Below are 14,195 nucleotides of genomic sequence, written 5' to 3'. Positions count from 1 at the left end.
TGCAGTACTCTAGGTGTGGCCTCACCAATACCTTATACAGTTATAGCAACCTTCTGACTCAAAGGCGAGTGCACTACCCACTGAGCCACAGCTAACCAAAGGCGTATGTATATAAGCCAAATGGGTATATGGGCCAAAGGCGACTGGAGTTAGGTTGTAGATCAGCCATGATTTCATTGAATGGCAGATCAGACTCGAGGGGCTGAATGGTCCACTCCTGTTCCCATGACTTGTGTTAGAGGGTTAGTCTAAGATAAATATTTTTTTTCTAAAGGTTATGCATTTTGGAAATTCAGATGGTATTGCAGAGGAAAATTCTAAATTGTGCATAAATCCAAGATATTATTTAGATTCAGATGGCCATTTTGTGTCTGAAGTTTCTTTGGGGAAAAAAAAAAGAGTCCTTTTCGTTAAAAATAAAATTAAGTCATGTGGAGATAAAAAGGCAATTCCCCAAATTAAATTGTGAAATCACTTTGCACCTTATTGCTGCTTTCCTCATAACTTTGACAGGCAAAAATCAGATTTATGTAAAAAAAAAAGTTAACTTTGTGAGCAATGAAATTCTGGTTAATGTTGGAGAGTTTGGGGATGGGATTTCCCCAGATGCCTGTTGTGTGTTTTTATTATTGTTTGGATGTGTTGAGTGGTGTGGTTGTGGAAGGAGGAGGAAGGGTGAGAAAGAAAGAAAGTGGTGGTGTGGTGGGGGGGGGAGGGGAAGGGCCGGGCCGCTGGAATATGAAGGCAGCCATGTTGGCTGCTGGCTGAGCCAACGTCACAGAGCCGGGAGCCGAGAGACGCCGAGACAATCCGTGTCCATCCGTGGCCTCCGCCAGCTCGCCGAGGGTCGGGCATCACACAGCGAGCACCATGAGCGGCGGCACTCCTTACATCGGGAGCAAAATCAGCCTCATCTCCAAGGCGGAGATCCGATACGAAGGGATTCTGTACACCATCGACACCGAGAACTCCACCGTCGCTTTAGCCAAAGGTAAATGGCGCAGAGCGGGAGGCGCTTGGGCCTACAATCACGGCCCTTCCCCTGCCTCATCTCAGTAACTCCCGTCTCATCTAATCCCCTCACCTTTCAATATTCCTGCTGCAGAAAGTCAAGAGAGAGAGGCTGATTTTTGTTATTTTATTTCTCTCGGTCCGTTTGTCCTATTTAAAAAAAAAATACACTAATATATACTTTATAATCTATTTAAAATGGCGGGGCTTGTCAACAAGAGCTTCTGTTCTCTTCCCACTGCGTTTCATTTTATTTCAATCTGGAGCTTTAATTAGTTTTTTTTTCCTCTTCTGTCTTCTTATAAAAATGGATGCGACTTTTGCAAATAGAATATCCACTTTCTTTCTTTTTTTAATGAGTGGATGTGATATAAAGGAGGGGTGGGTTGAGTGGGTTTGGAGACAACCTGGGAGACACATCACACAAATAACTTATCTTGCTTTACTTTTTCTTTCATTGTGTAAGTCATCAGTTTTTAAAAAAAAAAATGCACGTCTTCTCAATCTATCCGATTTGTTTGAAAAAAAAATCAAATGCACCCTTGCTCTCTGCAATTCATTGTCCCACTTTGGGATTCTTTTCCTTTTTATTTCAATTTTGCAACTGCTTTTGCAGTGGCTTTTTAAAAAAAAAATTACAAATTTCTGTGCTTAAACCTTGAGAATGCTGAGAATTTACAGCAAGTTGCATTTATCCTAGTGATTTTAATGTAGAAAAATGCCCCAAAGTGCTATTTATAGTTGGTTGTGTCTGTATTACTTTGAAGTTGTAAACCTGCTACTTCTAGTTTTTTTGGATCTCGAGTTGTTTTTTGTGTGTGGGGTTATTGGCAAGTTGCTTTCTCCACTTCCCCCTTTTGTTTTCTTAAGAGGAGCAATATCTAAAACAATTAAATTTTAGCTTAATTTGTGAAGAATATATTCAATTGGCTTGTGAAGGCACTTTCATTTCAGAAAATGTTTTTAATTGAAAGGGGGAGTGGTTTTGAAAAAAAGAGTTAAGCCTGAAGTATAATAATGGACCAATGCAATTATTGTGCACTGTGTGTGTCTAATTCCTTTGGTGAAATAGCCAGCTGTCTTTATGATGATAGGGTTTAGTTCAGTAGTGACCAGCTTACAGTAGACTAGCGAAGCTGTGACATGTCTTCATACTATGGCCCCTAAAATAGAGACTTCTGTGTTTGTTGATTTGCTCGTAAACGATTGTGCTTATAACGTGTACTCTGCGCTGTTGGTTTTACTTTGGGTACCTAACAGTCTTTTTGGAATTGGAGATTGGCGAGTCCCTGGCAGTGTGTCCATATTTGTAAGGGAGTGCCCTCCATATTGTAAAGCAATCAGTTTCAAAAAAAAACTTTTATGAGTTTAAAAGTGCAGAAACAGGCCATTTGGCCCAACTAGTCTATGCCAGTGTTTATGTTCCACATGAGCTGCTTCCCTCTCTGCTACATCTTGCCTTATCAGCATATCCTTCTACTCCTTTCTCCCTCTTGTGTTTATCCAGCTTCCCTTTAAATGCATCCATACCATTCACCTCAATTACTCCCATGTGGTAGCGAGCTGTACATTCTTGCCACTATCTGGGTAATGTCTCTCCTGAATTCCTTACTGGATTTATTAGTGACTATCTTGTATTTATGATGGCAAGTTTTGAACTCTCCCACAAGTGGGAAAAAATCTAATTCACATCTATCCTATCAAAACCTTCCATAATCTGTCTGGTCTGCCTTTTGTGTCTGGACTTGCTAATATCGACAATCCTGAGGTATACCTTGTCCCAACACCTATAAGATGGTGTCAGCTGCCCCAGTGGCAAACAGTGCTGTCATTGCAGAGAATGTGTGTGTATATATTAAATTAAAGACAAATAGTGCATTGGGAAGTCAGTAAATACAGAATCCTGACCCTGTACTAGTGGTGCAGATGTTTCCAGATGCAAGCAGACATGGGTCTGAACTTGCAGGCCTCTTGTAGATTCCCTGGTAAACTTCACTTTGAAAACTTGAATAATATACCTCACGGCAGTTTCACTTTACTTAAACCAGCATGCCTGACAACGTCCTGTTATTTTTGTGGTTTACTTTTTGCAAAGTTTCATTTAAGATGTTGGACTGCTGTTGGTTCCAAAGTAACTGACTCCATCTCTCTCCCTGGCAACTGTCTGAGCCTGAATCAGACTGTTCACAACTTTGGTGTCATATTTGACCACATATTGCCACTATCACTGCCTATTTCCCTGCCTCATCTGCTGCAGGAACCCTCATCTATGCCTTTGTTACCTCTAGACTTGTCTATTTCAACGCATTCCTGGCTGACCTCCCGCGTTCTAGCCTCCGTAAACTTGAGACGGTCCAAAACTTGGCTGCCTGTGCCCTAACTCAACATCCCTGTGCTCGCTTAACTACATTGGCTCCTGGTTAAACAATGCCTTGATTTTTTTTTTGAATTCTCTTTTTCAAATCCTACCATGGCCTCGCTCCTCCCTATCTCTGTAACCTTCTCCAGCCCCACAACCGCCCGAGATCTCTGTGTTCTAATTCTGGTCTTTTGAGCATCCCTGATATTTTAATCGCTCCACCATTGGCGGCCGTGCCTTCAGCTGCCACGGTGCTAAGCTCTGGAATTCCCTCCCTAAACCTCTTCCCCCTCTCTCCTCATTTAAGACGCTCCTTAAAACCTACGTCTTTGACCAAGCTTTTGGCAACCTGCCCCAATATCTCTTTGTGGCTTGGTATCAAATTCTGTTTTATAACGCTCTAGTGAAGAGCCTTGGGATGTTTTACTACGTTAAATGCGTTTATATAAATACAATAATTTCAGACCTGGCCTTTTTTGTCGGGGGGATGGGGAAGGTGAAAGGAAACTCCCTCTGATCACTGTCCTCACATAACCTTGGCTGAGATGAGGAAGCTGTATTCTCTCTGTCTGGCTGTGCCTTTTGAGTATTGTGTAGCCAGTCAGCAGGAAGTGTCTTCACTCTGTACAGTGTATGGACTAAATTTCCTGATTTTAGAATAAGAACCAGTCTTATGTTTGTGGTGTATCGAAGCACTGACCACACTTGACCAGCTCCGTTGGGCAGGCCACATTGTCCGCATGCCCGACACAAGACTCTCAAAGCAAGTGCTTACTTGGAACTCCTACACGACAAGCGAGTCCCAGGTGGGCGGAGGTAAGGTTTCAAGGACACCTTCAAAGCCTCCCTGATAAAGTGCAACATCCCCACCGACACCTGGGAGTCCCTGGCCAAAGACCGCCCTAAGTGGAGAAAGAGCATCCGGGAGGGCGCCGAGCACCTCGAGTCTCATCGCTGAGAGCATGCAGAAACCAAGCGGAAGGAGCATGCGGCAAACCAGACTCCTCACCAAACCTTTCCTTCAACCATTGTCTGTCCCACCTGTGGCAGGGACACTGGTTCTCGTATTGGCCTGTTCAGTCACCTGAGAACTCACCTTTGAATGGAAGCAAGTCTTCCTCGATTTTGAGGGACTGCCTATGATGATGTGGTGTATTTGTAAGCAGCAGCTTAGAGAATAATTAGCAATACTGTTGTGCGAGGCCCTTTGGGGAAGAGTGACCATAATATGGTGGAATTCTGCATTAGGATGGAGAATGAAACAGTTAATTCAGAGACCATGGTCCAGAACTTAAAGAAGGGTAACTTTGAAGATATGAGGCGTGAATTGGCTGGGATTGATTGGCGAATGATACTTAAGGGGTTGACTGTGGATGGGCAATGGCAGACATTTAGAGACCGCATGGATGAACTACAACAATTGTACATTCCTGTCTGTCGTAAGAATAAAAAAGGGAAGGTGGATCAACCGTGGCCATCAAGGGAAATCAGGGATAGTATTAAAGCCAAGGAAGTGGCATACAAATTGGCCAGAAATAGCAGCGAACCCGGAGCCTGGGAGAAATTTAGAACTCAGCAGAGGAGGACAAAGGGTTTGATTAGGGCAGGGAAAATGAAGTACGAGAAGAAGCTTGCAGGGAACATTAAGACGGATTGCAAAAGTTTCTATAGATATGTAAAGAGAAAAAGGTTAGTAAAGACAAACGTAGGTGCCCTGCAGTCAGAATCAGGGGAAGTCATAACAGGGAACAAAGAAATGGCAGACCAATTGAACAAGTACTTTGGTTCGGTATTCACTAAGGAGGACACTAACAACCTTCCGGATATAAGAGGGGTCAGAGGGTTTAGTAAGGAGGAGGAACTGAGGGAAATCCTTATGAGTCGTGAAATTGTGTTGGGGAAATTAATGGGATCGAAGGCCGATAAATCCCCAGGGTCTGATGGACTGCATCCCAGAGTACTTAAGGAGGAAATAGCGGATGCATTGACAGTCATTTTCCAACATTCCATTGACTCTGGATCAGTTCCTATCGAGTGGAGGGTAGCCAATGTAACCCCACTTTTTAAAAAAGGAGGGAGAGAGAAAACAGGGAATTATAGACCGGTCAGCCTGACATCGGTCGTGGGTAAGATGATGGAATCATTTATTAAGGATGTCAAAGCAGCGCATTTGGAAAGAGGTGACATGATTGGTCCAAGTCAACATGGATTTGTGAAAGGGAAATCATGCTTGACAAATCTTCTAGAATTTTTTGAGGATGTTTCCAGTAGAGTGGACAAGGGAGAACCAGTTGATGTGTTATATTTGGACTTTCAGAAGGCTTTCGACAAGGTCCCACACAAGAGATTAATGTGCAAAGTTAAAGCACATGGGATTGGGGGTAGTGTGCTGACATGGACTGAGAACTGGTTGTCAGACAGGAAGCAAAGATAGGAGTAAATGGGTACTTTTCAGAATGGCAGGCGGTGACTAGTGGGGTACCGCAAGGTTCTGTGCTGGGGCCCCAGCTGTTTACACCTGTACATTAATGATTTAGACGAGGGGATTAAATGTAGTATCTCCAAATTTGCGGATGACACTAAGTTAGGTGGCAGTGTGAGCTGCGAGGAGGATGCTATGAGGCTGCAGAGCGACTTGGATAGGTTAGGTGAGTGGGCAAATGCATGGCAGATGAAGTATAATGTGGATAAATGTGAGGTTATCCACTTTGGTGGTAAAAACAGAGAGACAGACTATTATCTGGTGACCGATTAGGAAAAGGGGAGGTGCAAAGAGACCTGGGTGTCGTGGTACATCAGTCATTGAAGGTTGGCATGCAGGTATAGCAGGCGGTTAAGAAAGCAAATGGTATGTTGGCCTTCATAGCGAGGGGATTTGAGTACAGGGGCAGGGAGGTGTTGCTACAGTTGTACAGGGCATTGGTGAGGCCACACCTGGAGTATTGTGTACAGTTTTGGTCTCCTAACCTGAGGAAGGACATTCTTGCTATTGAGGGAGTGCAGCGAAGGTTCACCAGACTGATTCCCGGGATGGCGGGACTGACATATCAAGAAAGACTGGATCAACTGGGCTTGTATTCACTGGAGTTCAGAAGAATGAGAGGGGACCTCATAGAAACGTTTAAAATTCTGACGGGTTTAGACAGGTTAGATGCAGGAAGAATGTTCCCAATGTTGGGGAAGTCCAGAACCAGGGGTCACAGTCTAAGAATAAGGGGGAAGCCATTTAGGACTGAGATGAGTAGGAACTTCTTCACCCAGAGAGTGGTGAACCTGTGGAATTCTTTACCACAGAAAGTTGTTGAGGCCAATTCACTAAATATATTCAAAAAAGAGTTAGATGTAGTCCTTACTACTAAGGGGATCAAGGGGTATGGTGAGAAAGCAGGAATGGGGTACTGAAGTTGCATGTTCAGCCATGAACTCATTGAATGGCGGTGCAGGCTAGAAGGGCCGAATGGCCGACTCCTGCACCGATTTTCTATGTTTCTAATATAAATTCACTGCTGGCAGCTGATGGTGACAGCAAATATGATTCATATATAATATATATAATATTATGCTAGTATCTGGAACCCAGTGTTGGGTTTGATTGATTTGGTGATTTTGGTGGGAGAGAAAGCAATGACCTGAGTTCTGGTTAATCCAGTATGAGGAATCACTGCAAAATTAAAACCCGCCTCTTCGCCCCCTCCCCTCTTTTTCCCCATCTGCTCCTGAAGTTAACACTCTTGTGAAGGTGAAGAATTTGTATTTCTTGAACTTCACAAAGTGCTTCACATATATTGAATGACCTGGTTCTTGTCCATAGCAAGAACATGATTGGGCGGACAAGTTCTTCTGTTGTTGGGTGAGAGGGCAGTGTTGGTACTTGCATTGGAAGGGCTCTTTGAAGAGTGCCATGTGATCTCTAACGTTTGGAGCAGGCTTAACGTTGCTTCCTGAAGGATAACACCAATGTCACTTCAGTTCTATTTCAGAATCAAAGTAGTGGCAACCTGGATGATGTGCACAATCGTGAGATTGAGGCCTGAGCAGTGAGTGTGCTGCCAACTGAGCCAAGTTGACACTCAAGTTGCAAGTGGTGTGGAACCTGTGGTCATATCTTTCATGGACTGAGGACGATCTGTCAGTGGTTTCACTGTACAGTTGTATGGAGATTGGTGCGAGTGCCTCAAGTGCTCAACCCACTGACAGCCAAAAGGCGCGACTACTCCAACTGCAAGTTGTGTGTCAAACGACCTACTTTAGTTGGAGAACTTCACTTTGTTTTGAGCCAACTTTGGCTTGCTGTTAAAAGTTGCTTGAACTTGTTGCAGTTGTAAAATCAGTGTTGATCTGGACCGTATATCCGGTCGTGATGTTCGTTGAAGTTTTGTGTCTACCCTCCAATTCACTCTGTGCCCTGGGGAGGGGTCTTAATATTCTGAAACTATCATCCACTACTTCTTCTCACCCTTTTTTTTTGCAATAAAAGTTCTTTTGCTTTTAATTGTTCCCTAACTTTTTAGAACCATGACTTTGGGTACACTATCATTCCTTGGTCTTGAGGGTTAAATCCCAACCAGTCCCAAGGCCTTGGTTACTGCTGCGTGAATGTGGCCTTCTGTACGAGGCAGTGTTTAACCTCAATTCAGCATATTTCCCCTCCAAGTGGCACAGTTTGCAAATTGGAAACTTGCAACTTGGCTCTGTCCACCCCACTTCTTTCTCCAGCTCTCCACTCTCCACGTGCTGGAGAGTGGTTCCATTGGCAGTGGCAGTCTCTGGCTTTACAAGTGGCCATTGGTCATCTGTAGAGGACATTGCAGCTGGTCCTGCTCCTGTTATCGTCTGACATTGCTCCTCTTTCTACACACACTTCTGTGATCAGGAGTGGGGCTCGTAACTTAAAAAAAAAAATTCATTCATTCTCTGGATGGGCATTGCAGGCTAGGCTGACATTTATTGCCCATCCCTAGTTTTCTTGAACCACTGCAGTGATTTCTTATTCTTTGTAGCAGTTTACATAAATAGGAGTAGGCCATTTGGCCCCTCGAGCCTGCTCCGCCATGGCTGATCTGATCCTGACCTTAACTCCTCTTCCTGTCTGCTCCCCATCATCCTTGACTCCCTTATCATTCAAAAAATCTGTCTATCTCCATCTTAAATGCCTTCAGGATGGTATGTTGCCTCCCTGGTGCAAGGGTCAAGGATGTCTCGGAACGGGTGCAGGACATTCTGAAAAGGGAGGGTGAACAGCCAGTTGTCGTGGTGCACATTGGTACCAACGATATCGGTTTTAAAAAAAAAAAGGGATGAGGTCCTACGAGACGAATTTAAGGAGCTAGGAGCTAAATTAAAACGTAGGACCTCAAAAGTAGTAATCTCAGGATTGCTACCAGTGCCACGTGCTAGTCAGAGTAGGAATCGCAGGATAGCTCAGATGAATACATGGCTTGAGCAGTGGTGCAGCAGGGAGGGATTCAAATTCCTGGGACATTGGAACCGGTTCTGGGGGAGGTGGGAGCAGTCCAAACTGGATGGTCTGCACCTGGGCAGGACCAGAACCAATGTCCCAGGGGGAGTGTTTGCTCGTGCTGTTGGGAAGGAGTTAAACGAATATGGCAGGGGGATGGGAACCAATGCAGGGAAACAGGGAAACAAAAAGGAGACAAAAGCAAAAGACAGAAAGGAGATGACTAAAAGTGGAGGGCAGAGAAACCCAAGGCAAAAAACAAAAAGGGCCACTGAATGTAAAGGGGCTGCAGGAGGGGTCAAAACTAAATCATGGTTTAAAAACTAGTATTAAAACACTCTACCTAAACACACGCAGCATTCGAAATAAAGTAAATGAGTTGACGGCAGAAATCATTACAAATGGGTATGATTTGGTGGCCATTGCAGAAACGTGGTTGCAGGGGGGCCAAGACTGGGAATTAAACATACAGGGGTATCTGACAATTCAGAAAGATAGACAAGAGGGGAAAGGAGGTGGGGTAGCTCTGTTAATAAAGGATGATATCAGGGCAGTTGTGAGAGATGATATTGGCTCTAATGAACAAAATGTTGAATCATTGGGGGTGGAGATTAGAGATAGTAAGGGGAAAAAATCACTGGTGGGCGTAGTTTATAGGCCCCCAAATAATAACTTCACGGTGGGGCGGGCAATAATCAAGGGAATAATGGAGGCATGTGAAAAAGGAACGGCAGTAATCATGGGGGATTTTAAGCTACATATCGATTGGTCAAATCAAATCGCACGTTGTAGCCTGGAGGAGGAATTCATAGAATGCATACGGGATTGTTTCTTAGAACAGTATGTGACAGAACCTAAAAGGGAGCAAGCGATCTTAGATCTGGTCCTGTGTAATGAGACAGGAATAATAAACGATCTCCAAGTAAAAGATCCTCTCGGAATGAGTGATCACAGTATGGTTGAATTTGTAATATAGATTGAGGGTGAGAAAGTAGTGTCTCAAACGAGCGTACTATGCTTAAACAAAGGGGACTACAGTGGGATGAGTGCAGAGTTGGCTAAAGTAGACTGGGAACACAGACTAAACGGTGGCACAATTGAGGAACAGTGAAGGACTTTTAAGGAGCTCTTTCATAGTGCTCAACAAAAATATATTCCAGTGAAAAAGAAGGGCGATAAGAGAAGGGATAACCAGCTGTGGATAACCAAGGAAATAAAGGAGAGTATTAAATTAAAAACCAATGCGTATAAGGTGGCCAAGGTTAGTGGGAAAATAGAAGATTGGGAAAATTTTAAACGACAGCAAAAAATGACGAAGAAAGCAATAAAGAAAGGAAAGATAGATTACGAAGGTAAACTTGCGCAAAAGATAAAAATGGATAGTAAAAGCTTTTACAGATATATAAAATGAAAAAGAGTGACTAAAGTAAATGTTGGTCCCTTAGAAGATGAGAAGGGGGATTTAATAATGGAAAATGTGGAAATGGCTGAGACCTTAAACAATTATTTTGCTTCGGTCTTCACAGTGGAAGACACAGAAACCATGCCAGAAATTGCGAGTCACAGGAATGTGGGAAGGGAGGACCTTGAGACAATCACTATCACTAGGGGGGTAGTGCCGGACAGGCTAATGGGACTCGAGGTAGACAAGTCCCCTGGTCCTGATGAAATGCATCCCAGGGTATTAAAAGAGATGGCGGAAGTTATAGCAGATGCATTCGTTATAATCTACCAAGATTCTCTGGACTCTGGGGAGGTACCAGCGGATTGGAAAGCAGCTAATGTAACGCCTCTGTTTAAACAAGGGGGCAGACAAAAGGCAGGTAACTATAGGCCGGTTAGTCTAACATCTGTAGTGGGGAAAATGCTTGAAGCTATCATTAAGGAAGAAATAGCGGGACATCTAGATAGGAATAGTACAATCAAGCAGACGCAGCATGGATTCATGAAGGGGAAATCATGTTTAACTAATTTACTGGAATTCTTTGAGGATATAACGAGCATGGTGGATAGAGGTGTACCGATGGATGTGGTGTATTTAGATTTCCAAAAGGCATTCGATAAGGTGCCACACAAAAGGTTACTGCAGAAGATAGAGGTACGTGGAGTCAGTGAAAATGTATTTGCATGGATAGAGAATTGGCTGGCTAACAGAAAGCAGAGAGTCGGGATAAATGGGTCCTTTTCGGGTTGGAAATCGGTGGTTAGTGGTGTGCCACAGGGATCTGTGCTGGGACCACAACTGTTTACAATGTACGTAGATGACCTGGAAGAGGGGACAGAGTGTAGTGTAACAAAATTTGCAGATGGCACAAAGATTAGTGGGGAAGCGGGTTGTGTAGAGGACACAGAGAGGCTGCAAAGAGATTTAGATAGGTTAAGCGAATGGGCTAAGGTTTGGCAGATGGAATACAATGTCGGAAAGTGTGAGGTCATCCACCTTGGGGGAAAAAAAAACAGTAAAAGGGAATATTATTTGAATGAGGAGAAATTACAACATGCTGCGGTGCAGAGGGACCTGTGGGTCCTTGTGCATGAAACTCTTTTAGGAGTTAACAGAAAAACATTAAACCGTGCTCCCCGATCTGGGGGAAACACCAACATTTACAATGCCTTTTTTTTTTGGCACAGAATCGAATTTTTTTTCCAAGTGCCCCCTATAAAAGGAGGGGGACACTAAAAGCACCGGCAATTGAAACTCTTTTTGGAGTTCACCTGCAAAACATAAAACATTAAATGGTGCCACCTGACCTGGGTGACACTCCAGACATTTACAAGGCCCTTTTCCCCCCCCCCCCCCCCCCTTTTTTTTTTTTTTGGCACTAAAATCACAATTTTCCCCCAGTGCCCCCTATAAAAGGGAAGGGGACACTAAAAGCACCGGCAATTAAAACAAATTAACTTTAAAACGTAAAATCAAATTAAAATTTGGTTGCCGGGCGTGATGATGCACTCCAGTCCCTCCGGTGCCCACCTCTCGCGGAAGGCCGCGAGCGTACCGGTGGACACCGCGTGCTCCATCTCCAAGGACACCCTGGACCGGATGTAAGAGCGGAAGAGAGGACCGGCAATTGAAACTCTTTTGAGTTTACCTGCGAAAACATAAAACATGTATCCGTGCCACCCGACCTGGATGACACACACAAGACATTTACAAGGCCCTTTTTTTTTGGGGGGGGGTTTTTTTGTGTTTTTTTTTGGGCACTAAAATCAAATTTTTCCTTTTTCCAGTGCCCCCTATAAAAGGAGAGGGGGACACTAAAAGCACCGGCAATTAAAACAAATTAAACTTTAAAACGTAAAATCATTGAATTCCAAAAAGTTAGTTTGCAGGTGTAGCAGGTAATCAGGAAGGCAAATGGAATGTTGGCCTTCATTGCGAGAGGGATGGAGTACAAAAGCAGGGAGGTCCTTCTGTAACTATCGGGTATTGGTGATGCCACACCTGGAGTACTGCGTGCAGTTTTGGTCACCTTACTTAAGGAAGGATATACTAGCTTTGGAGGGGGTACAGAGACGATTCACGAGGCTGATTCCGGAGATGAGGGGTTTACCTTATGATGATAGATTGAGTAGACTGGGTCTTTACTCGTTGGAGTTCAGAAGGATGAGGGGTGATCTTATAGAAACATTTAAAATAATGAAAGGGATAGACAAGATAGAGGCAGAGAGGTTGTTTCCACTGGTCGGGGAGACGAGAACTAGGGGGCACAGCCTCAAAATACGGGTGAGCCAATTTAAAACCGAGTTGAGAAGGAATTTCTTCTCCCAGAGGGTTGTGAATCTGTGGAATTCTCTGCCCAAAGAAGCAGTTGAGGCTAGCTCATTGAATGTATTCAAGTCACAGATAGATAGATTTTTAACCAATAAGGGAATTAAGGGTTACGGGGAGAGGGCGGGTAAGTGGAGCTGAGTCCACGGCCAGATCAGCCATGATCTTGTTGAATGGCGGAGCAGGCTCGAGGGGCTAGATGGCCTACTCCTGTTCCTAATTCTTGTGTTTTTATTATGTTCAATGACCCAGCCGCCACAGCTGTCTGAGGTCGAGAATTTCATAGATTCAGGATCCTCTGAGAGAAGAAAGTTCTCCTCATTTCCGTTCTAAATGGGCGACCCTTTATTATGGGCCCAAGTTTCCACATGTTTTGCGCCTGATTTTTAGGAGCAACTAGTGGAGAACGGACTATCTTAGAAATCGCAATTCTCCACATTTTTTTTTCTGCAGTTCTGGTCAGGTAGAACAGTTCTATTTTGGAACAGAATTTTTTCTTCAAAAGGGGGCGTGTCCGGCCACTGACTCCTGATTTGAAAGTTTCCACAGTGAAAATGGACTCCAAACTAACTTAGAATGGAGCCATTGAAGATTTTTGTAGAACTGAAAAAACCTGTTCTACACATTAAAAAATCAGGCGCAGGTTACAAATTAGGCATCCAGAACGAGGTGAGGGGGGGGGGGTGAAGGGAAGTCATTGAATTCTACAATAAATCCTTATTTATACTTCTACAAATATTATACAAATAAATCCAACCTGAATAAACATTTATAAGCCAAGAAAAGATTAAATAAACCATCTTCCGACCTGTGTGAAAGTGCTTCAGCCAGGGAGAATTCTGCAGCCGTTCGTGCCGCTGAGCGGGAGCGGGAGGGGGAGAGAGGGAGAAAGCCGTTCGTGTCGCTGTGGGGGGGGTGGGGGGGGGAGAAAGCCGTTCGTGACGCAGGGAGGGAGGGGGAGGGAGTCGGGTCTGGTCGGCGGTGGGGGGGGGGAGCGGGGGTCGGGTTTGGTCCGGAGGCGAGGAGCGGGGGGTGGGGGGGGAAGCAGGAGCTGGCCGTGGGAGGAGCCTTATTCACGCAGCCCCAGTGAGGCCATTCAGCCAGGGTTCGGGGCTGCGTGCTTCGGGCCCCTCCCACACAGTTCGGCGCCTGGAGCTACTGCACTTGCCGACTGTAGCGCGCATGTGCAGAGGTCCCGGCACTGTTTTCAGCGCAGGGACCTGGCTCCGCCCCCCCACAGCTCGTGCTGGCTGCGCCGAGGGCCAGAGGACCTGCAAGTAGGTGGAGAATACCGAAGATTTTTTTAGACGCCGTTTTCGGCGCGAAAAACAGGCGCCCAGCTCGGAGGGGCGCCCGTTTTTTTTCTTGTGGAAACTTGGGCCCTCTGAAACTATGCCTCCTAGTTTAGATTCCCCCATCAGAGGAAGAAATCCCCTCTGCATCTACCTGGTCAATCTTACACGTTTCAATAAGATCACCTCTCATTCTGCTAAACTCCAATGAGTATCGGCCCAACCTTTCTCTAGGTGTGGCCTCACCCAATACCCTGTACAGTTGTAGCAGGCCTTCCCTACTTTTATACCCCTTGCAATAAA

General features: G+C 44.8%; 1 protein-coding gene across 3 annotated transcripts in view; it reads left to right on the top strand.

The window, feature by feature from the left end:
• The first annotated feature begins 720 nt into the window (after positions 1 to 720).
• Positions 721 to 14,195, top strand: part of LOC139279011 (protein LSM14 homolog A-like) — a 79,564-nt gene continuing 66,089 nt past the window's right edge. For all 3 annotated transcript variants that reach the window (XM_070898327.1, XM_070898328.1, XM_070898326.1), the window contains exon 1: positions 721 to 991. In XM_070898327.1, coding sequence (XP_070754428.1) covers positions 871 to 991 — 121 coding nt within the window. In that variant the 5' untranslated portion in view covers positions 721 to 870. The remainder of the gene's footprint in view (positions 992 to 14,195) is intronic.

This window comes from Pristiophorus japonicus, chromosome 13 (assembly GCF_044704955.1).
Source record: "Pristiophorus japonicus isolate sPriJap1 chromosome 13, sPriJap1.hap1, whole genome shotgun sequence".
NCBI lineage: Eukaryota > Metazoa > Chordata > Chondrichthyes > Pristiophoridae > Pristiophorus > Pristiophorus japonicus.
Note: the sequence above shows the minus strand (reverse complement) of the source record. Positions and strands in the feature narration are given on the sequence as shown.